This window comes from Styela clava, chromosome 13 (genome assembly GCF_964204865.1).
Source record: "Styela clava chromosome 13, kaStyClav1.hap1.2, whole genome shotgun sequence".
Classification (NCBI taxonomy): domain Eukaryota; kingdom Metazoa; phylum Chordata; class Ascidiacea; order Stolidobranchia; family Styelidae; genus Styela; species Styela clava.
This window is the reverse complement of record NC_135262.1, coordinates 11,620,584-11,643,847: the sequence shown is the minus strand read 5'-3', so window position 1 is coordinate 11,643,847 and position 23,264 is coordinate 11,620,584. Positions and strand designations below refer to the sequence as shown.

General features: G+C 33.6%; 1 protein-coding gene across 2 annotated transcripts in view; it reads right to left on the bottom strand.

Moving 5' to 3' along the window:
• Positions 1–21,995, bottom strand: part of LOC120333392 (sorting nexin-13-like) — a 39,429-nt gene extending 17,434 nt beyond the window's left edge. The window contains exons 1-15 of one of the 2 annotated variants that reach the window (XM_039400808.2): positions 21,810–21,995; positions 16,882–16,997; positions 16,259–16,361; positions 15,601–15,687; positions 14,546–14,667; positions 13,582–13,690; positions 12,686–12,727; positions 8,034–8,129; positions 7,813–7,923; positions 7,233–7,310; positions 4,237–4,320; positions 3,025–3,163; positions 2,013–2,122; positions 931–1,027; positions 294–407 (exon numbers count right to left, since the gene is read on the bottom strand). In XM_039400808.2, the coding sequence (XP_039256742.2) occupies positions 294–407; positions 931–1,027; positions 2,013–2,122; positions 3,025–3,163; positions 4,237–4,320; positions 7,233–7,310; positions 7,813–7,923; positions 8,034–8,129; positions 12,686–12,727; positions 13,582–13,690; positions 14,546–14,667; positions 15,601–15,687; positions 16,259–16,361; positions 16,882–16,997; positions 21,810–21,815 (1,414 nt within the window). In that variant the 5' untranslated portion in view covers positions 21,816–21,995. The remainder of the gene's footprint in view (positions 1–293; positions 408–930; positions 1,028–2,012; positions 2,123–3,024; positions 3,164–4,236; positions 4,321–7,232; positions 7,311–7,812; positions 7,924–8,033; positions 8,130–12,685; positions 12,728–13,581; positions 13,691–14,545; positions 14,668–15,600; positions 15,688–16,258; positions 16,362–16,881; positions 16,998–21,809) is intronic. The other variant, XM_039400809.2, reaches the window with a different exon arrangement.
• Between the last annotated feature and the right edge of the window lie 1,269 nt (positions 21,996–23,264).

Sequence of the window (23,264 nt, the reverse complement as noted above, 5' to 3'; positions counted from 1 at the left end):
AGAATGTGAGAAATGAGTCAAATGTTCTTTTGCCGATGATCCGTTGAAAGGTTAAAGGTTAAACAACGAACAGAGTTATAAAAAAAAAAGAGTATAAAAAATAATCAAAGTGAGAAAAATGTATCAGAAAAGGTTGAGAACCAATGGGATACAGTATAAGTGAATCCCGTAAAAAAACTTTGAATCTTCAAAGACAACGAACTAAGATATTGCAAATTATAATTTTTTAGATTTTGAGTCAAAGGCAGAGTTGAATGATTACTTAACAAACATAATAGTGAACACTATTTTACCAGATAATTGTTGAATTTTAACAGCGTTGAGTTGTTGTTCAGCAGATGCTCTATATCCATCCACTGTCAACCAAAAAAATAAATATGCCTGTCCATCAACTGTCTGCATAAAGTCTAAAAAGAAAATAAGAAACGATAGATCCTCGTCAGTAAAGAAAATTGGGATTTCCATTTCGACGGTGTGACGCATCGTGATAAGCGTTAGTAATACGCTCGCCACTGCACCCCTGATTACCCTGCGTCAGTTCGCAGGTTCGAATCCCATGCGGGGTTAATTATGTGCGAGAGGATTGCTCGACTCCTTGCTGTCATAGGGTAATTCACTGCTGGTCGACTACAGATTCCTCTACTATCAAGTGCATGCATATGAAAACAAATACCTTGCTAACAAATCCCATACCCGACACAGACTGGTCACCAGATGAGGTGCCATGGTTTGCCATAAGATAAGGTCGTCTTATCGGCTTTCCTCTACCACGGTACAAATATTTAAATCCTATCCTGGGTGTAAAGTGTAAACACAAATATTTCTGCTGAGACAAAGAATGTTTCATGGATGCAATGCTTTTAAACCATCATCTCCATATTACCATCTAAATATGACCTAACCAGTTTCAAAGCATGTGTGGACACTTACCGATAAAAAATTGAAGTGCGATATTATTTCGTAAAGTTGTACTTAAAGGAAGATTATAAAGATTGGAAGATTTGTCTGCCATCAAAGAATCAATGCCCTGAACAAAAAAAAACGAAATGACAATTTTGAATCTAATTGTTTCAGTAAAAAACAATGGTTTTATATTGCAATTTTCACTTAAAAAAACATCGTTTTATGTGACAGTAATACAAATAAAAATCTCTTAGTAGGATAGATACTACGGGTTATTCAAAATAAACACACCTGATAAATTTCTGAATCACTTTTACAAAAATGAAAATAAAAATTATTCAACACTCAAACTTTTATTCATGTATGATTGTCCCCAAAAGTTTCAGTAATCTAGGATGCATAGCACTAAATGACATGTTGCTAACCCTTGTACATTGCACATGCTGTGCAAGCACGAACGATGAAATCAGATAATTTACTATTCCGAAACAATGATTTGAAATATGAAATATCGAGTATACTCCAAATTATGTAATGTTCAACAAATGAATCGACACAAACCATTATAAATTCATAAAAATCGAAATGAGATCAAGATTGTTTTGATTAATTTTCTTATTTTTACAAATTTAAAAAGTTAATGAGGTCCATTTTAGCCTGACTATCAGACGTCATAGAATTTGAGACAGACATCCCTGTATGGGAGCATGCTGACCTTGTTTCATATATTTGCTCTTAACTAGACTCCAGAAAAGCAGTCCGTAATAAGTGAAAAGTATAGTTCAAAGAAGATTGGTGTCTTTTCACTTCTTTATTCACAAGATTCATTTGGGTGAAAAGTATGAAAATATGAGATAAAATTCGGATTATAAATAACCTACAAATTATACTTATATTGAAAATTACCATATATGGTGTTTATAAAGTTCCTAACATTTTTTAAATTCCAAAGAGAATTTGTCAATATTATATATAGTTGAAAAAAAAAAATGGAATAAAAAGTGATTGAGATAAAAAACAAAGCTGGTTCATAATGAGAACTGACTTCATAATCATAATGTAACACAACTGTATTTTTCAATATTACTTCATAATATACATCGACATACCCCTATGTCATTTTCATAACCCATTTCTCCTCTCTGCAGTTTGTTTATTCTATTTTCACAAAGATTTCGGACATATTCCATGCTGCTTAATTGTTGTTTAACATCTGGATCTAAAAAGTCAATAACACTAAATAATACAGCAATATCTCAAAAAATGAAAAATGATACAATGGGCTGGCTATATTAAACTGTTATCTGTTACTTTCAATAATTGTGTCGTGGCAATTCAATAATGTTGACCAGAAATCGAAATGACGAGACAATAATTGAATATTGCATGTTTTAATCGATTGAAGTCAGAATCATACTGTCTGAAACCCCAGAGTCTGAAATTCCAAATATTTCTGAGTCAAAGATAATATTTCAGACACCAAATGTTAGAAATCGCAGTAAAAAAATTCCAGCCAAAAGGCAAAAAAATCATTAAATTGACTATGAATAAATTGGGTGGGTAATGCAGACCTGGTAAAGATTGCAGTTCTAAAAATAGTAGATCGTTCCATACCATATCTTTTCACAGAAAAAAAAATGCTTGAGAAATCAAAAATAACAAGTCGGAAGCCCATGTTGGGCGATGTGCATCTCGTAGTTATCTTTGTGTGAAACTTATCTTATGGTTGATAATTGAAACATGTCCACTAAAATTCCTAAAGCTTTCTCAGTTTATGGACTATCGAGACGGAAGACGGTTTGAGTATTTTCTGCCGTGGAGAGTAGCATTCTCAGAATTTCAATATTCGATTTGGTTGACAAATATAAAACGAAAATTTATGAAAAAATAGAGAATTTTTCAAAGATCGAAGCGCTTTTTTTGTTGCTGCCATGGAAACAAAATATCAATTCGGAAATTCTGTGAAATTCCAATTACCAGGGTGAGAGCATAACCCGCAAGAGAAATTTCGGCCTAGTCGCTTAGACACTACAGCTAAACAGACAGACAGACAGACAAACAGAACGACTAAGAAAAAGGATCTAAAGCGGAGATCCAACAATACACATAATTAGGACTCACCATCTCCTACGTCATCTCTTGCTCTCGTCCGAGCAATTTCTTCATCAGTTATATCACGAGTAGCTTGTAATTCTCCGACAACCGGACTGTGTCGAACGACTACTAAGAAAGCTTCGCTCGTTATGCAATTGTCTGATATCTAAATAAAAAGGGAACAAAATTTCAAACAAATACTATTATTAATTTCAGGGTGGAGCAGAAAAAGCGTGCATGACTGTTAATCAACAAGTTGATATACAGTTCATTTCACTTCATTTTAGTCTATTTTTTACAAAGTAATGATGGCAGTCAGTCAACATGTTTAACCCAAGAAATAAACAAATTAATATCCAGATTCATGAAGAATATCTCTATCACATATCACTAATAATCATGAGGGAAGCTGTGCAAAAAAAATCAATAAGATCATTCAATATAACATAAAATATTCATTGTATTCAATAATGTCAGAGAACAAAGATGACAACATCTGGTCACTGGTCAGTCACGTTAAAAATTTTGCCTGACAATTTTGCGTTAACCGGGTTCTGATACATTGAGTTTATAAACCCTATAAAAAAATTAATTAGGATAAAATAAACGTAATGGGTTTTGTCAAACTCAAAAATTCAATATTCCGAATAGTTGCAAAATTATCCCTGATTTGGAATAATTAGCTTTTTATCTAGATATTTGTCGACCTGAAGATGTAAATCGGCAACCTAACATTTAATAAAGCAGCGTTTCTCAAACTTTTTTTGCCCCAAAACCCTACACTTTTTATCTTGCCTCGTGGAACACCAAGAAATTTGGAGGTTAAATTGCTGGGTGATTTCTAAGAAATTCAGCCTACGGTGAAATAAATTAGTTTGCTGTAACAATAGATAAATTAGGCCGACAGGTAACGATATTGAACGGTTACCAAAAACTCCATGCTTTCCAGACTGGCACGAGACATGTACGCCCGTTTAGATAGCAAGGCCTGTCTTGTATAAAAAATTCTATGGTTTTTTCTATTATAATGACAAATGTTATAAATAAGACTACATACCAATTTTTGACTATACAAATTGGAGATAGATCGATAGGCTACCACACAGCAATGGAGTAAACTTACGATCTCCATATATGATTCGCAATAATTTTAATAAATCAATATCATTTGACATGAACTACTTACTATTCACCATATAAAAATGCTAACTTATTATTGATATTTGAATTAATACTTACAAGCCAATTCATGTATTGATTGAGGTAGTCTGGATCGCTGTATAATTGTAATATTGGTGTAAATATGCCTTGCACTAAAACTTCCTGAAAAAAAGAAAGACAGAATTTACCATTTTAGAAAAAATTTGTTGTATCGATTCCGATGTACTGATGCCATGTTTCTTAACTGGAGAGAAATTCCTCCCCAGCGGGTAATTTTGTTGCCTTGTTCAGAGAGAAGCTTTAAAACACTTCAAAACAAGCCATATATTTGAAAACCAGGCCTTACATTAAAAGATTGTTTTTTGCCAAAACTATTTTTTTAAGCGATGTGCTAACTTTATGATCATCCAGATTCTAAAGTATAGAATTAGCACTGACTAGGCATGACCTGTTAGCTACAAGCCAGTAGTGTAGTAGTTACGTTCTTAGCGAGAATTATTTTGTTAGAGATGTTTTATACGAACTGATGAGAAACATTTTTATACGGGTGTAGTGGAAACAATTGACCCAGTATTATTGCGACATACTGACATGGCAATTGTTTGTGAAGTCAGACATGTTGCTCAAATGCGTTGTATTTGTCTGGTTTGCTGTAGGGTGCTGTTTTTCAGTCATAGGGTTTGTGGTTAGATTGAGAAGTTTTTATCCCGGCTTTGATCGTTTTTGTGTCACCTCTCTACAGACCGGCAGTAACCACTACGCGGACCGGCGATGGGCCGTGGCATGGTGGTTGCCGACCCCTGCTTTATTCAACTTGATGTAAAGTAGGCGAACAAAATTAGGTACCTCCATATTGGTACACACACTTCTGGAGCGCCAAAATCTATACTGTGTAACATGTTCAAAAATTATCCAGAAATAATTATATTATAATTATCTACCCATAATACACAGTTGTGTAAAATGTAAAAGAATAAATTAGATATTGGCCTTAAAACCAAATCTAATAATCCAGTAGCAATTATGTATTATTTCTCATTACCATAGGTCGAAATACTGCAAATTTAGAAAATGTATGACAAGTATCAACCATTACTGAATAAACAGCTGAGTAATTTTGAATCAACCATGCTCAATTGGCTGATGTAAAGAAAAGAAAAACTGTAGGTAATAAAGTTCGTTCTGTGCTTTCTAGGTATGAAACGACAGATTAATCATGTAATGCTTCCTTCCTATTCAAAACCCAATCGTTTGTAAAGTAATGAGAATTCGTTTCACGTTATTGAATGATTGTTCGTAATTTTACTTCAAACAGCCTAAAGCAAAGTATGAGTATGATTGTAATCGAGACAAATAAGTTGTTTTTGAACAATAAATTTGAATCATAGTTCTAAGTTCAGGTTTGTGCTAGAAATGGCGAATTAAAAATTTAATCCAGATGTGAAATTTAAAATAATCAAAAACAGTAGAGAAGAGTAATTACCATGATTTATGTTATAGAAATAGTGAAACTTGAATTGCATCTTTTTATAATATATTTCACATTCCCTCCAAAAAACAGGGGTAGCCAGAAATTTTAAAATGGGGTTCTGACATTTCTAATTGCCAAGTTGGACTGTATAAGATAGTGGGTCCGGGGATGAAAACGTTGGTCCCGAGGGTCCAAAAAATGTATGAAGATGCAAAAAATTGCTATGTATGGCACTGAAGAATGATTTTTTTTTTACATTTCATAAGAGGGGGTTCCGATACTCAACCCCCCACCCTGGCTTCACCCCTGCCTGTCCTGTAGTGCAGGGATATCCCAAACTCAGCCCTCAGGGTCCACAAAGAGAGTGGTCCCCTGGAGATACAAAGGCTTTTTTTCAGTAGGTGCCATTCGCGATGGCCGTTGACTATATTATTAATACAAAGTAAATAGACAGTAATTTATTTAATTCGTTGACTATAATGCATTTAGTTTTACTTCATTTTGTTCGCTTTTTCATTATTGATATGGTGCATAACTAATGAAAACGTGTTAAAATAGAAACTATTTATTGTTATAGAAGACCAGGGAGCCCCAGGTGTTGAGAACCACTACACTGGGCATTTATTTGTAATGTCATCGCAAATTATCAATGTCTGACCAATGTAATTAGATAGGTACTAACCAAATATCCCATTGCCCCACTAAATCAATTAAAAAGATTATAATGAAACACAAAACGGAAAATTATAAGTAAATTAGACTTCAAAACTATTAAAATTCAATACCCATAAAACAAAAACATATTTACTACAATACACACCTCCTTTAGTGGAAAACTCAAAATTAAAAAAAAATTATGAATAAAATGTAATTGAAGCTTAAAAAAGATTGAAACAATTCAAATGCTGTCCTCTTTTTTAACAAAATTATTGATTTTTACGTTCAACGGTAGCTAACCCAAAATACCTTAATGGAAAGTGACATCAAGTGTTTTTGACAGTTGGCAACAAAAGTGCTATGCACAGATGCATAATGCATGACATCGAAAATCAAAACAAATAAAAATGCAAATTTTTCTCAAGTCAAGTATAGGGCATGTATGGTTTACCATATGCCATGCTCAAACAGATAGTAATCCATCAAAAGAAACTTCGAGAAGCAGTGGCCTAGTCCCATGTCTCAAAACCCCGAGCCGAGGGTGTGATAAATTCGGCAGGAAATGCCGAAGAGTTGCCCCCTGTGAGAAGAGCCTTGTTCAGAGCAGAATACATATGAATGCATAGAATGAAAAATTATTGAGCTATGAGACAGTGTGAAATATGACAATAATATTATACGACATTCTTAATCTTCATTCATACGAAATTGAAAATGTGACTCATTTAACCCTGTCTGTTACATTATGACATCATAGCTGAGTTTATATTGTTAGGACATCATCATCAAAATATGCCCATAATAATCAATTGGAGGAGAGTGAAAAGGCCTATTGATCAACATTTTTCAATCTGGGATAATTTTTTTTGTTTTTAGGGGGAAATAAATCCAGAGTAAAAAACAATAAAAAAATCATATCTTGAGCACAAATTTTTTTATTATTTACCTTTAACAAAGCTTTTAATGGTCGACAGTGCAGTTCTTTGGCAGGTAATAATAAATATAAAACAACTTCGCTTACGTCCTGTGAAAAAATTAAAAAAGTAACTGATATTTATCTATCGATCAATATTTGGCCAGAAAATAACATGAGAAAAATAGTTTCAATATCTCAAAAATTGTTGACAATGATGCCGTTAATGGTTTGCAGTATTAGACTTTGTCACCCGAAACAATGTTCTGGGCAAATAGCCATTGATGCCTACAGAGCTACCACTTTTGAAAAAAAAAGAATTTTGTGTGTTTGATTTACTATTAAGTTATAACACCTGGGGAAGATAAGAGTCGGTTTGAGCCCAAATAGCGCAAACTATAACCTTAAACCATGACAATATGAAATTTAATAAAGCTAGAATTGTTGAATATAATTCTAAATTATTTCGCAATGTTTATTCGTGTATTTCACTCCTAAAAGCCACTGAACAAGCATCTACTAATATCTCTCGATTATATTATGTGAAGACCTACTATTTCTGTAAGGACTGTAATCTTTCCAACAATTTGTTTTGTACATCTTTGCTTATTACCTGAAAATAATCCATTTGTTTGTCTTTATCACATGATACTAATTCCCGACAGACTTTTTCCACATTAATTTCACATTCGAAAAATACATCAATAATAGTTTGTCCACCGGTCTGGAATATAAGACAGAAATTTTCCTTAACTAAGCATGAAAATAGATCAAATCTGGATGATTAATCCATGCCCACACTCGATTAAGTTAAAAAAAAAAGATTAGAAATACCTTATTCGGTTCATTATTATTCAGCTGTTTACTTTGTTGTGATGTATTGGATGATATTGAAACGCTATCTTGACTTTCACTCGATGAATCAGTACCCTGAAAATTATATGTACAATGTCACACAACCTGAACACAAATGGTGATTTGCAAAGATTCTACATAATAAAGATTAATAGACTAGTAGCAGTATTGCAACAATTCTCAAAAAAATTCTTTTCAATGGCCAAAGTAGAGATAATGATGAACAATGGGCATAAATTATCTAATAGGCTACTCTCAGTCTCAGGTGTAATATGATTTTTGTCTGCAATACATTTTTCCCACTCAGCAAAAAGGGAAATTTATAACCAATCATGCATATTTTGAAAGAACAATTACCATAAGAATGAACTTAAAGTAACAAAGCAACATGCAAGCTTTGAATTGTAATTGTATCCGTTTCGAGTTAATAACGGTACAGGGGGACGACTAATGTCAGTTATGTAAATATTAAGCTACATATCATCATAGGTAATGTCTGGTTTATGGCATTACATCATCCTTTCGTGCAGCACATGCAAGAATAACTTTACAGCAGTAGATAAATGCTGCTACACAATAGCCTACTGGAAAACAAAAATGCAAATATTTACTCGTAACAGTGTAAGTATAATAACTGATGAAAAATATTTTAACAAATTTATGTACTGACCAATATGTTGCAAGCTTATCAACTAAATGAATCAGATCTAATACGTAATGAATTATCCTTGAAAAAATTTATTTTACATGCTATATTGCATATAGATTGGTCCTAAATATCGATAACGTCGAAAACAATTCCATAGAAAAGATTCCTTTCAACGATGTGTAAGGTCATACAACCATATTATGAATGAACAATGAAATTACTTTAAGACAAAGACATACGTCACATACATTACTTAAAAATTTAGAATTATAGAAAAGGTTGATTGCATTTGCAAAACATAACACATTGCATTAAATTGCGTACAACTAGAAATCTTGACTTTAGGCTCGGAATAATTAAGAATATGCCTATTTTATCTAAATATACCTATATCATTATGGGCATTTAACATAATATATTGGTCAGAAATGATAGATTTTCTTCATTAATTCCTGCTTCTGTAAAAAATAACAAAAAGGACAAAAACTTCTTTATTATTGTATGTGCGTGAGTGCTGAGTGGTAACAGTATATTCATTCCAAATTACCAAATTCAATTTTGACGAATCAACATGTGTTCATATTTAGGATACATTTAATATTTCATATTCAACGCCTTCGGAATTGGGATCTGACTTCAAAACAAAATTAAAATTGTTACAGGACTTTATGAACAACTAAAACTTGACTCAAGAAAAGACATGTTAATTTAAAGGCACAGAAAAATTATCGACGTGGGATAACATTGATATTACTATCACAGTAAAATACTGCGTTTTTTTTCGTAGTAAAGTCATAGAAAAGATAGCTATGAATTAGACTATAAATTTAACAAAATATTAACATTGCATTATGCTCAGCATCATGAGACACTTTGTTGATCTAACGAAGAATTGAAATGGTAAAGGATTTTAAACCATATAAATTGCGCCTCAGTAAATCAATAATATTGATTAGCATCAGTCAAAGAATAGATGAATCAATAGACTACCCAGGTAAGGTTAAATCATGACAATAGAAACCCAATGAATACCATGAATGTAACTACCGGTAATACTTGTATTATTTAACTATTTTTGTCTTACACATTTTATGAGTGGGCGTACACTGTACAATGTATACATCAGAATACATTTGCTGCTTATATAAAAAAAAAATACTTAAAATATCTGCCTGGTATGCTAAACGTTGTTGCTGCTTAAATTTATCTCAGTCACAATAACTGACAGGGAAATCATAAATGGGAAACTGCATAGCAGACATATTGTCTGAGAAACCTGGATAAAGTGATCAATCAGTAGGCTGCATGACAGAAATACATAAAGTGCTGAAAATGAGGTTGAGACATGGTTAATAAAACTTCCAGTCCATAACTTGCAAAACTCGACAGCCTCAAGGAAAAAGATTGAAAGTTAGCAAAGCGGGTTGAAATAATTTTGAAAATGGTGGAACTTTACATAAAATCCAAAGTATATTTCTTAATAATATTATTGCTAGATATCATGAGGGCATTATGTTTGTTGTAAAAGGTCCTTCCACAGCATCATGACAGCCATGAAAACCTATTTATTTGACCTTATTTAATAAGCATTGCTCAATACCCTTTTCTTGGTCTTTGAAAACTTTATGGTAAAAAAAGTGGTATTTCCTCTTATTTTGTCTTTCGTTTTTAAAAACTATTTTCATTTCCAAGCATATGAAACATGATAAGAGTATAATTAGCCATGTTCTATTGTTGATTGTAGGCTATTTACAACAAATACAGCAAGAATCAACATTTTCCTTATGTGTTGGAAATTTATTAGTATCTATAACAGCCACCGAACTAACTTTTTCAGACACACACAATACTTTTATTAATAATACTATTACTTGGATAATACACTAATTTAATTTAATAAATTACTTATTACTTAATACTATTATCTAGAACTTAAAAAATGAATATTATTTTCCATTTGTCTGCTTATGAATTTTATATTAGAAAAATGAATGAGCTAGGAAAAATATTGACTGTTATTAGGCTGAAAACGTTTACTGATTTTTCCCAAATAAATAGTTTTTTTTTATAATTGCAATATCCTTTAAACAAATTAAATGACATCACAAAATAATAATAATATATTTGTATGCTATCATATGTACATTACCACCATCATAATGAATTTACATTTTGCTGATTAGTAAAGTCATAAGATAAGTGGGAGGAATATCATTTGGGATTATACCACATAGCTGGACTAACATGAATAATTAATTACTACACAGCTATCTGATCCCATGACATTCCGGTTTTAGATTAGAGTTTGAGAATTATTTTTAAACTCAAACATACTACCTACCAACTAAGATGGTGATTTTTAGAAAAAGTTCACATTTCAAACTTCTACTAGACTTTATTAAATAGACATGGCAAAATGAATATATTTTTCATTTCAGGTTTGAGACCCATACCATAGATATCACTATGGACATGGCATTAGAGTAGGACACAAGTAATGTTAGTTACTCACTCACTTATGAATATAGTGGGGTAACCAGAAGCATATAATAACCAATTTTACAAAATTTGTTTTCCAACTTTTAACAGCAATAAATATCAAATAAATAATAAAAGCATGCTGGAATATATATAATATGACCCTAACTTAGATAGTGTAAACAAAAAACTGCAAAAAATAGGGAAGTGAAATAATTAATTAATTGTCAAAGTTAACAGGAAGTTTAGGAATACAGGTCATTCCAAATCAATTTAAAATGGCAAATGTTAATTAAGTTTAAAACAAAGTTCAGCTATCGTTATATATTAAATAGAATTTGAACGAGTCAAAAATCAATAGATTTCAGGCCAATGCATCAGTGCATTAGGAATATACAAAAAATCTATACTAACACCCACAAGTCTAACACACATAGTATGGAAAATGAAACCTCAAGAGACAAAAAGATTTAATCTGTAAAGTATGAAGAGAAATTGGGAAAATGACCTTCAAAAATTCTAGGAACAATCCGAAAATTCTGCTATACTAGAGAGAAAAGGATTAAATTGTGTGATATGACCTGGTGATAGGTAAAGTTGTAAAATTTTTACAAAACAAAAAACTTTCAAGATTCCGTTAAGGAAATATAATTAGTAGTAGTAATACACAGTGTTTATAAAGTCCTGCTGTTACATTTAAAATTTTGTTATGAAGTCAGTTTTGAATATATCTTAAGCAGGTTTGTTTCATTTCAATCAGTGTTTATTCAGTTTTTTACTTCATTTGATGTACCTTCATATATGCCAATCATTATTTGCACCTAGCACAGGCCTATCAAAGTTTATTTTAGGGGCCACAGGTCTTTATGAACAAATAAAATTTTACTTATACTTCCATCATGACTCAATGAAATTTACAACCCAAAGGTTTTTTGTTTTATATAAAATCGCTTACTTGTGAAAGCATTCAACTACTTTTTAAGTATAGAAGAATAAGACGATTAGCTATACAATTCAGGGTTAATTTAACTGAAATTTTACGATTGATTTCTTAAATAGGCTACAACAGTAAATAACAAGCCTAATGGCCATACAGATCCAAATATCAATAATTTTTTTTATCTATTATAAGTGCCATTAATATATTTCTAAAATGTTCAACCCAAATCAACTGAAGACAAGATGCATTTTAAGCTTAGAAGCAAAATCATAAGCTAGAAGCATTGCAGATAATGATCCAACAAGCATAATGCATGCAAAATTATCCATACAAACAATTAATATAGAAAAATCTATACTAAAACAGAGATATAGGATGTGAAAATATATTTGTCAAAAATTATTTGCGACAAAATAGGGAAAAGGGGCTTTTTACTTTTAGCAATAACCTAAAAGCAGCATCAAAGTAAGTATATCTAAATTCCAAAAGAAAAACAAGAAGAAAGAAAATTACATCAATTTTTTCACAGAATAATTTCAGCAAAATCAGCACAGAATATTATACCTTCATAGCGGTAATCCTTTGTTTCCATGCTTGGGAAACCTCCTGTACATACATAGATAAAATCAGTGGGATTGATTCATTGGATTCCAATTTAACAACAAATAAAGATAAAACAAACATACAGGTGCAAACTTGAGAACTTGAGCCCCTTGGTCGTTAATAAACTGGCTAGTTTTGCTTTTCACACGTTATTGTAGGTTATTTTATGGGACAAGTACAATAATAAGCCAATGCAAAAATATAGAATTGTTGTCTTCGCGAATGATACTACTGAAGGATTTTACTTGTAATCCCAACGTGGCCCTCTAAGGGGGCAAGTGGACACAGTTTGGGAAACCCTGAACTAGACAGAAAAACAAAACAAATAACCTACGATAATTCTAGTGATTCAACTTTACTTGTCTGCAAAATCGAAAATTCTTTAACATCGGATCGATAAGCAATGCCATTGAATATGAATGGAACAGATATATATATATATATACAATCAATGAAATTATGACAATCAAGTTAACTTGCAGTTATTTAGACAGTTTGAATGCAAGAAGCTTATAGCATGACTTACGATAACATAACATTTCCTTATTATGATATAGTAAGATTAATTTAATTTAATAGTACATTATTAAATAATTCAATGCAAATATAATAACTATATTATAAGCAGAACCAGTATCGCAATAACAGGCAATCACGCCATTTCATTTCTCTTAATTCTATATTTTTATTCTTCTAACCAGTATATTAAAATAGCACAATACCAATAAAGTCACTGAATACATGGTTTAAAAAGCATGCATCTAACCACCACACCTAACACCGTAACTTCACACCCAAGAGGCATCCACATCAAACTAAACACATACAAAGCACAATAAAACAATGTAAAAATTTACCTGCAGTTTCGTAATTTTTTCTTGGGCTTTTCTATATAATCTAACATGAGAGGCAAAGTCATCGACCAGCTTTGTAGTAAGGTACGTCTGCCAGTCAATATTTTTTGCTCTAAAAATGAAATAATAAAAACTTTTATTATTAGCAAAATTTCATCATATTCAAAAATATATGTGAATCAAGAAAAAACCTCTGTGAGATCATTTTAGAATTTAGAATATATCCCAAATAAGGCCATGTTTTATTAAGTAAATTCAAAATGTAATTGTACACAAAAAAGACCAAATTTGAATTCATCGAATGAATTCTAAAGTCACTCAGAAATCAAAAAATTAAATACAAAGCTACACATATGAAATATATATGATGAGCTGATGAAATTCAGGAAAAAGTGTGATTGAGCAGTCAGTGATATTTGTATTTTATTGGAAGAAAATTAATTTCAAAGCACATTTTGTATTTTTGAACAAAAACTGAACAGGAATTTCGGTAATATCAGCCATCAAAGATAAAAGTACCATTAAAAATAATGGAGAATACAACCTACAACAAAATCAGCTACTATTATACCATACATGGTTGGTATCAAAGTCAAGTTGGTGGAGTCTGGCTGGAGGAGAAGTCGAAATTTCAGACATTTATTAGTGCTAATCGAAGCCAAATTTCTGACAAAAATTGAGTTGACTTAGCAATCCCAAGAAATAATTAAAGAAAGTATTATAAAAATATAGTTTTCTCAGAGCGTTTATCTCAACCTGAAACTGGGAGTGAATCAAAATTTTCATCTGCCCAAAGTCGAGAGTCGTTTTTAAACAGCTGGGACTTTGGAATCGAAGTCGGGTGTAAGTGTTTCCCGATTCAGATGCAATGATCCCAGAAACAACTAGGCTATTACCGGTAATATTTTGTATCTTGACCAGACTTGATATTTGAATTAAATACTGTTGAAAAAAAAAATAAAATGACCTTGTACTTATTATCCTCACAACTTCATGTAAAGTTTTTTCAAACGACTGAAGAAATTCTTCATCATCAGATAAATCATTATACCAGTATTTGACATAATCTCTCATCACATACTCAAGGCACTGGGAAAAAAGAAAATAGGTTTCATGTAGGCCTACACAACAAAAAGTAAAAGAATACAGAAAAAACGGAAAACGCAGAAGAGAGAAGCCCTTGCTCATCCCAAATCGGGCAAAGTCATTGCGTATTAATAAAACTAATTAGAGTATATATCTGACATGAGCAAACTACGACCTGCGGGCCAAATCCGGCCTGTTGGATAATTCAATCTGGGCCGCCTGATGCTGCCAAAACCAAACTTAAACCAAAATTTTGATGATTTAGTTAAAAATATCTCAAGTAATTTGTTGAGATTGTGATTAAATTTAGTTTTGAGCACTAGGCTTATTGTTTTCCACTTTTGCTTTTGCAACACTGTAAAAATTGTTCATGAAATGTAACGTTTTAGTTTTTACATCACACTTACATGGCCTACCCCTGGTATATATCTTCACAATAATATATTTTTATAACATCTTATATATATATTTTACAGTCATGCGATTAAAGGAACATTTTATAGTGATTAGATTCAATGTGTATAATTCCAATTCTTGTGAAGCGTTTCACACCTCCACTCTGCTCTGTAAAAGTAGCGTCTGATAAGGAGATATTGTTTTTAGAGGAATCAAAATCTTTCTCTTTCAACAATACCTTCCCAGTACAATTACACCTTAGGTGGTGATCGTGGGACCTAAAATAAGTCTAATACCCAGATCTCTGCGCCGTCACAATAACGAGAACTTTCAGAAAAACCTTCAGACCGCGACTCGAAACTCACATGAATCGTTACTCGACTTACTCAGGGTTCAGGGACTGCTACCCAACACTGAAATACACACAGCTGACAATCACATCTGATGCCAGAATTTAAAATGATACGGTCAAAAACAGCAGAGTGGTGGTAAACAGAACATATCATTTAGCTGGAATTTGTGACAAAAAATGGTACCAACTTCTTTCATGCTATCATCAATACTTGCAGAGCCAGTCAGTCGCGTCTCATTTTCAAAGTGAGCCCATTCATTTGCTTTCAATAATGCCTAGAAACAAAAAAGTTATGTTGTCTTATTTTCAGGTTAACGAGTCAAAATTTTATTTAAACGCCAGATTTGTTTCAGTAGTACACTTTTGGGAATATAAGAAATACAAACCAATTTTACATAAAAGACACCAAGTGGACTTATGGTTCATTTTGTTATTATATTAAAAAAATTGCTTTTTTCTTTAACTATTGACCAATATCTTTGAAATTTTCAATGCTTAGAACTTGATGTTGTCGCTAGAAAGCTATCACGTTTGTTTATTCCAAAAATATCTGTGGGCTCTATGGGATTCGTTTTTTAATTTAAAGTGATGACTGATGACATCAAAATTAAATATGTGCACCGTGCCGTAATCACATCTCAGTGATCTGGTGGTGAGACTACCGTTACTGTAAGAAATTTGATATTACTTTGTTTTGGTCTTCGTGTTCATATATTTGAGCATCGTTGTCTTGTTATTGATAAAAAACCTTTTACATTTTAAAAATCAGTTTTTCCGGCTTTGGTTTATAATTACATATTGATTGATTTAGATTGCATGTTTAAAAATCAATAAACATTTGTTTACCTTCTGAATTTCACGATTTTTGTGTTTTTGAAGTTCTGAATGCATGCAATAAAGACGAACTTCTGTGTTATGCTTGCATTGTTGGCAAAACATCGCAACAATTCTAAAAAATATATTAATCCAGTTAATGTAATTGTACGAAAACGAAACTTCAAACCAATAGTTGGGTCAGGGGCCTTCCTGCGGCCCACAATAATTACGGTAGAGTGATATAAAAAAATCTTCCAAGGGTTGATACCTCAGTAACTACAAACTATGTATAAATAAATGTGTACAGTAACAAAATAACCCTTCTCATCATTTCCATTCTATAATATATTCACTTTTGAAGAATTTAACTTTGGGCAGCATTCTTTTTTTAATTTTTTCATAGCAAGGTCAGTCAGAGATTGAGGAGATTGATTTCTGAGTGAAGTCACGAGCGTACACTAAAATGACAAGACTTGCTGCGTCTATAAAGAATTATAGTGTAAAACTGTGCGTTGACAAATATTTACTGGCGGGACACTTAACAAAACAGTCAATATCATCAGGAAAACAAGTTCTTGGCAAAAAATTTTGACATTGACAAAAATCTAAGCATCATGTATTTAAACCGATAAATGACTCTCATTTAGGCTCACCCTCCAATAAAAACGGCCACAGTTAAAATGAAGCACAGCATTCCAACTAGTCCGAATGTTGTAACAAGAAGAATTACAGCAATGATACACCAGAATACACTCCATGATTGTGTCGCCTGAAAGGAGTAAGTCAAACTATGAGATTCATGGTGAATTGCAGCACTCTAGAAATGTAATAATATTTTGAGTACTGTAATGATTCAAGTCAGGCATAAGGAAAACTCTCGCACTCATAATACTCTCGGCTTCTCATAATGAAAATAGGGTGGCTTACCCACTTTGCGGACACGACCTATTTGCGGTCATCAACTTCATCGATTTAATTAATGCCGAAAAAATTAACGGACCGCGACGATATTTCTCACACGCTATCGCCCACTTATCCCTCGTAGCTCTGCGAAATTACACTAAAATGCGGCCACAAACAAAAAAGTTACGACCGAAAAACTGACCGAAGAAAAAAAACGGACTATTTTTTCATGTTGCCAACTACCCATCGTCCCTTTGGAATAGCTTGAAAATCTATAGAAATATGATAGCTAAAAACATGAAAATTGGCAGGTGAGTGGAGTTGTGGTTTATTTAACCATCTTCAAAATTTCACGTTTCTACATCAAAAGGGGGGGGAATGGGGGGGTGCGCATTCCCAATAAGTCGATAATATATTCGGCAGCCAATTTGCGACCACCATGTTTTTGTGTGTTTGACTGCTGCCATGCGGTGCTTCGTTTGTAATTTGACGGGTTATGTTCTAAAAGGTTGAGTTAACAGTTCGTCCTTTAACTTATTAGAATCAATGCGTAGAAGTTTAATTGTCAGAATATTCCTGGCCTAAGCAACATTTATTGATAAATTGACACGAGGTGAGTATGACTGAATTAGTGCAGCGGGCCAGGCAGATATACATGCATGGTTGTAAACATTGCCTCGCTTTCGTAGTTATGCGTGCTATTCAAAGAGAGAGATTTTTATTTGTCAGTTTTTAGTAGTGCTTCCAAAAATTAAAGAGAATTTTTATGGGGTCAAGGGTCACGGAAACATCCATCCTGTTGGCCGAAATGAAAAAAAAAATGAAATTTTATGAACTTCGTTAGTTTTTCTTCCGTACAGATATATTAAATTAAAAAAATGCCTGGACACATTACAAAACGTAAAATGAAGTACACGAAGGAAAATTTGAAAGAAGCTTTAAAAGCCATTACTGAAAAAAAAATGTCTCATCGCGAAGCAGCAGAGCGTTACGGAATCCCCAAATCTACTTTGACCGATCGTATAACAGGTATGTATATTTTTTTTATTACAAATCATTCCAATTTATCATAGTAACGGCGTCATATCTTACATTTTCAAGGAAAAAGGTCATTGGATGTAATGCCTAAACGTGGGCCCCCCACTGCTTTATCATCCGAAGAGGAAGAGTCGCTGAAAACATTTTTGAAGGACATGGCCAAGCGTGGACTCGGGATGGGCAAGAGAGACGTGAGACATATCCTAATCTACACCAAATCTGAGTGATAGCATTTTTTCAAATAATTACCTTTTTTCAGGTGCTTCAAACGGTAAAAAACATGCTAGATCTGTCGGGAAAGCGTGTGCGGTATTTCAGGAATAATCTCCCAAGTGACTCCTGGTGGTGCGGATTCTTGTCGCGGAACCCGGACCTGAAAACCATGACAACGGAAAAATTGGAGGTGGCGCGAGCCATGGCTTGTTCGGAAAAAAAAGTGAGCAGTTGGATGGAAAAGTACACGGCAATGTTAGAGGAAAACAACATCACGAACGGAAGTAGTATATACAACTGCGACGAAACCGGATTTTCTTTTCAAACGAAAGCCGGTAAAAAAGTCGTGGCTGGCAGAGGGATGAAAACCTGCTATAACATCACCAGCAGCAATAAAACTCAAATCACGGTGCTGATTTGCATCAGCGCCAGCGGTAACATCCTTCCGCCCTACATACTTTTCCCCGGCAAGCGTATGAATCCGTCTCATGCACTGGATTTTCCCGATGGCAGCAGATGTCATGTGACTGATAAGGGCTGGATGACTAAAGATTCATTCTATGACTGGATGGAACAACTATTCATACCTAATTTACCTAACAAGTCAACAAGGGGGGCCGTCGTACTTCTTCTTGATGGTCACACGTCCCACAAAGATTTTCGCACAAGCACGTTAGCCCGAGAAAATAATATCATTCTCTACTGTTTGCCTGCCCACACTACACATATTCTGCAGCCACTGGACAAAGGATTTTATGGCCCTTTCAAAGGAAATTGGAGTCGCTGTTGTGATTCTTTTTTTGGAAAAGAGCAGTGTGTGGTTGATAAGTACACGTTTGGTCGAGTTTTTACCCAGGCGTACTTACGAACCTCACGCTTGGATGTGATAGTAAATTCATTCAAATCATGTGGCGTCTGGCCTCCAAATATTGGAGCTGTGGATTTGGAAAAAGCATTACCGTCCACCATATTTGTTGACGATGAACCATCAATGTCAAAATCCCCAAAGCCCTCGGCCCACGCTAATTCTCAACAACAGATATGGGAAGCGAATGGCTCTGCGATTACTGACGTAGAACCTGTCTTTAAACCAAAGTTTATTGAAGGTGGAAATATAGAATTCCCGACTAAAAGCATGTTGGCGTCGAATGAACTAGATCATGATGTGTCGTACTTGGATTTACTTTTATTTGACGACGAACAGCCTGAAGACGCACTTATCACTTTGAATATGTCTGATATATTGGATGACCAGCCATCTACATCTCGATCACCCGATCCTGGTTGTAATACATCAGATGTCGTTGAGCTAAATCTAAATGATCAAATTACAAGTGCTTTAGCATCCCCGGCTTCCAAAATGTACGAGAGTCTGTCACCAATTGATTCTAAGTGCAGGAGAGCTTTAGAGGCGTTGGAAAGGGGTATGAATAGAGATGAAAAGACACTGTTTGAAAAGAAGTTAGAGTGTGGAGACATAGAAGGCAGTGGGGTATATATCGCATGGAGACACCTGAAGTTGGAGACTTTGAAAGAACTAGAAAATAGAAAAAGAGAAATAAGAAGTTTTTGTGTTAATACGGATTCGACAAATTTGGCTAGAAAAGAGTTGTTTAAAATACCAGAAAAGAAAAGGCCCGTGAAAAATTACAAAAATATGCCACTATATAATTTGTCATCTGATCGAGCTGTAACGGAGTTGAAAGATTCAATCGAGAAAAAAAGGCTAGCTGAGGAACAAAAAAGGAAAAGGGCAGACAGAAAAGAGATAAGCAAAATTCAAAGATTAGAAAAACAGAAAAATATGAGTTTAGAAAAGGTCAAACCTCTGAAAAGGAGACGAAATTTGTCTATAATACAAAAAGAAAAAAAGAAGGAAGATTGCAATGTATGTAAGGTGCAGTTCAATGGTGGGCCTGATGAACCACGCTGGATTGCGTGCGATCAGTGCGATAAGTGGTTCCATCTGCACTGCACAGAGCTGAATCCGCATTTAAGCGCATCAGCAGTAGAGGGACTTCGTTGGTTTTGCTGCAAATGTATTTCTGCCATATAGAATATTTTACTGCGACTATGTGAGTAATAAAAAATTGTTGTTGGAATTGATTGTGTGTCTTATATTCTCTAAGCAACATTTTATCTACCAGTACACAAAAATATGGTCATAGTTTAAATCAAAACATAGTCTTTAAAAATTGCCAGTGATGTACGAAACACGCAAAAGGGTAATGTTTCTAACATATAAGGCAGAAACTTGAAAATATCACATATAACTTTTGATGAGAAGTGAACACAATGGCAATTTTGTTGAAAATATTAGGTAAAAATTGCTGTTTGCGTCGAAAGCAACAAAGTCATTTAGTAAAATTTTATTGTTTCAAGGACGGTTAAGGGTTATGCTATTTTATTGTTTTGATGCCACTATTGAAGGCTAAATCGCGGCACGTATATTCAAAAACATGTGGGTTGTCGAAATAACCGTGTTGTTAAAATATATGACGGTCAAAAATGCAATTAAAAGTCCAGTTTTTCCACGCATGACTGCATATGTTGTAGTCTCGACGCAGCCGAAACGATGTTTAAGGCTCGAAATCCGTGGTCGCACGCTGGTCGTTCGGTCGCAATTTCGTCTTCTGAGTGTCGTACTTTGGTGGTTTGTATAGCTTTAACCCCTGGTCGTAGAAAGTTAATTCGAGTTGTAGCGTGTAGAATAAATGCCAATGAACATACAGTGAAAAAATTACCGGGTTAGAAATATTGGTTTTTATTTTATAGTGGTTTGAATGAAATCGTCCGCAAACTGGCTGCACCACCCTACTTTTTCAAGAGAAATACATCAAGGAACTAAAGAAAATATAAAAATAAAATATAAAAAAACTTTCAGACCATTTTAATAGGTCAAAACAAGGCTATGCAATTGAGTCAGTATCATGATCATTAAGCTGCCTAATTCAGTAATTCGAAACCTCATAGAATATAAGTTTTGCATAAATTGGATATTTTGGTTAATTAATCACATTACAAAATCGCACAATATATAGACATAGATTTATCATCCAATGTTCACTGCTAGAACACAGCGGCGTTTTCAGATAAGCCACAGATCTTATAAAAACTTTTGGACTTGGTTAAGTTTGTGATTAATGATAATGCTGTTCTTTGGTACTAAATGGTAATTTTCATTTTAATTATTGAAACAGAAGTGCCTATCTTTGCAAAAAGAATTTTTTGTTTTTCTTGTATTTTCTCTCTTGCAAATAAAAGTTAATGGGCCACAGAACTTTTTGGTGCAACAAAAATGGGCCACAAAAGAAAAACATTCGAGAACCACTGTTCTACCTACCATTATCAATTACTATCAGGTCCTAATACAAAAATACTAGTTAGAATCATTATCACAACAGAAAATGTAACAAAAAATTCAGACCTGCATCTTTCTTGCACAGCTGTATAAGTTCAATAATCCATATCCAAGTTACAGAGTTATTGATCCTTTCTCGTCTTTTAGAATCCTTCAAATTCTATACGTATCCATAAGAAAATAACACAAGAGTAGAAGCATCAACTAATAATAAATGACCACCATGTTTTTCAAAAATAGGAATTACGCTAATCTAAAAAATTATCAACAAAAAGATATAGATTAACATCATATCTTACTGTCTTAAGAATGATTGGTACCGGTACCTATACTGGTACACCGTACCTATATAAAAGCAGAAATTGAGATATGTCATTATGTTGTTTGAATAAATTTTGACAGTAGAGCCATTGTTCAAACATCACCGGTACCCGAACTTCACTGCAGTCATAGGTCAGTACCGTACGACTGTACGATGAAATTCAGTACTGTACCCGGTACCGGTATCAGTACGGTACCGTTACCGGTACCAGTACCGGTACCGGTACTTGAATACAAAAAAAAGGTCAAACCCAAAAGACTGACAAATGATTCATGGAAGTCACATACAGACATAAGCGGTTCTACATATTGAATCTGGCAATCTTGAATTTCTTTATTCCAGTATTCCGTTATTCAAGTGTACAGAAATTACCAAAACAGTAAAACAGCAAAAACGCATAAATTCAACCACCTTCGTCGACCCAAGTTATTACGCTTTGGCCTCGATCGCAGCCACAAGCCCGCACGATGACGCTAGTGCGCCAAGAAAATTTCAAAATTTCAAAAATTTCAGGAGAAATGTAGTTTCACGATCTAGATCAGTCAATTAATCACTCATTTATTCGTCGTCACAAAAAAAGCAAATGCACAAAAAATTGGTACAATAAATAAATATACTAATATTGTTACATTTGCTACAAAATTGTCTATGCAATAGTCGTTATGGTACACATATTTTAACTTTTGAATTTTCGAAAAGCTTCGCAGCAAACGCAACTTTACTAAAATTATATAATAGAATAGAAAAAGAAAAACAACTCGAGAAATTTACATAAATGGGATGTTTGGATAAATGTATATAGGTTACACAGAAAACAAACGACGAGGGGGAGGCTAAGTAAAGGCAATTTGAATAAATCGTAAGTGATTGGTTAAATAGAAGTTAATAAGCTTTAGAAAAACTTGCAACAAAGACTATATTGAGAATCATATAACGTTTATATGTGTATATATATATAATACGCTCTACAGCAGGGTCGTCCAACCCGTGGCCCGCGGGCCATATGTGGCACGCGGAAATATTTCGAGTGGCCCGCGCTGTATTCTTCGGAATTTATTAATAAAAAGTTGAGTATATTTATCATTCGACTGATGTAATGTGCAAAGATGTGATGCAAACGATTTGCTTATTTTCCTGAAATGCGCTCTGCCAGCCCTTTCAAGGTGCCATAGTCGCTACATACATACATAAAAACCATA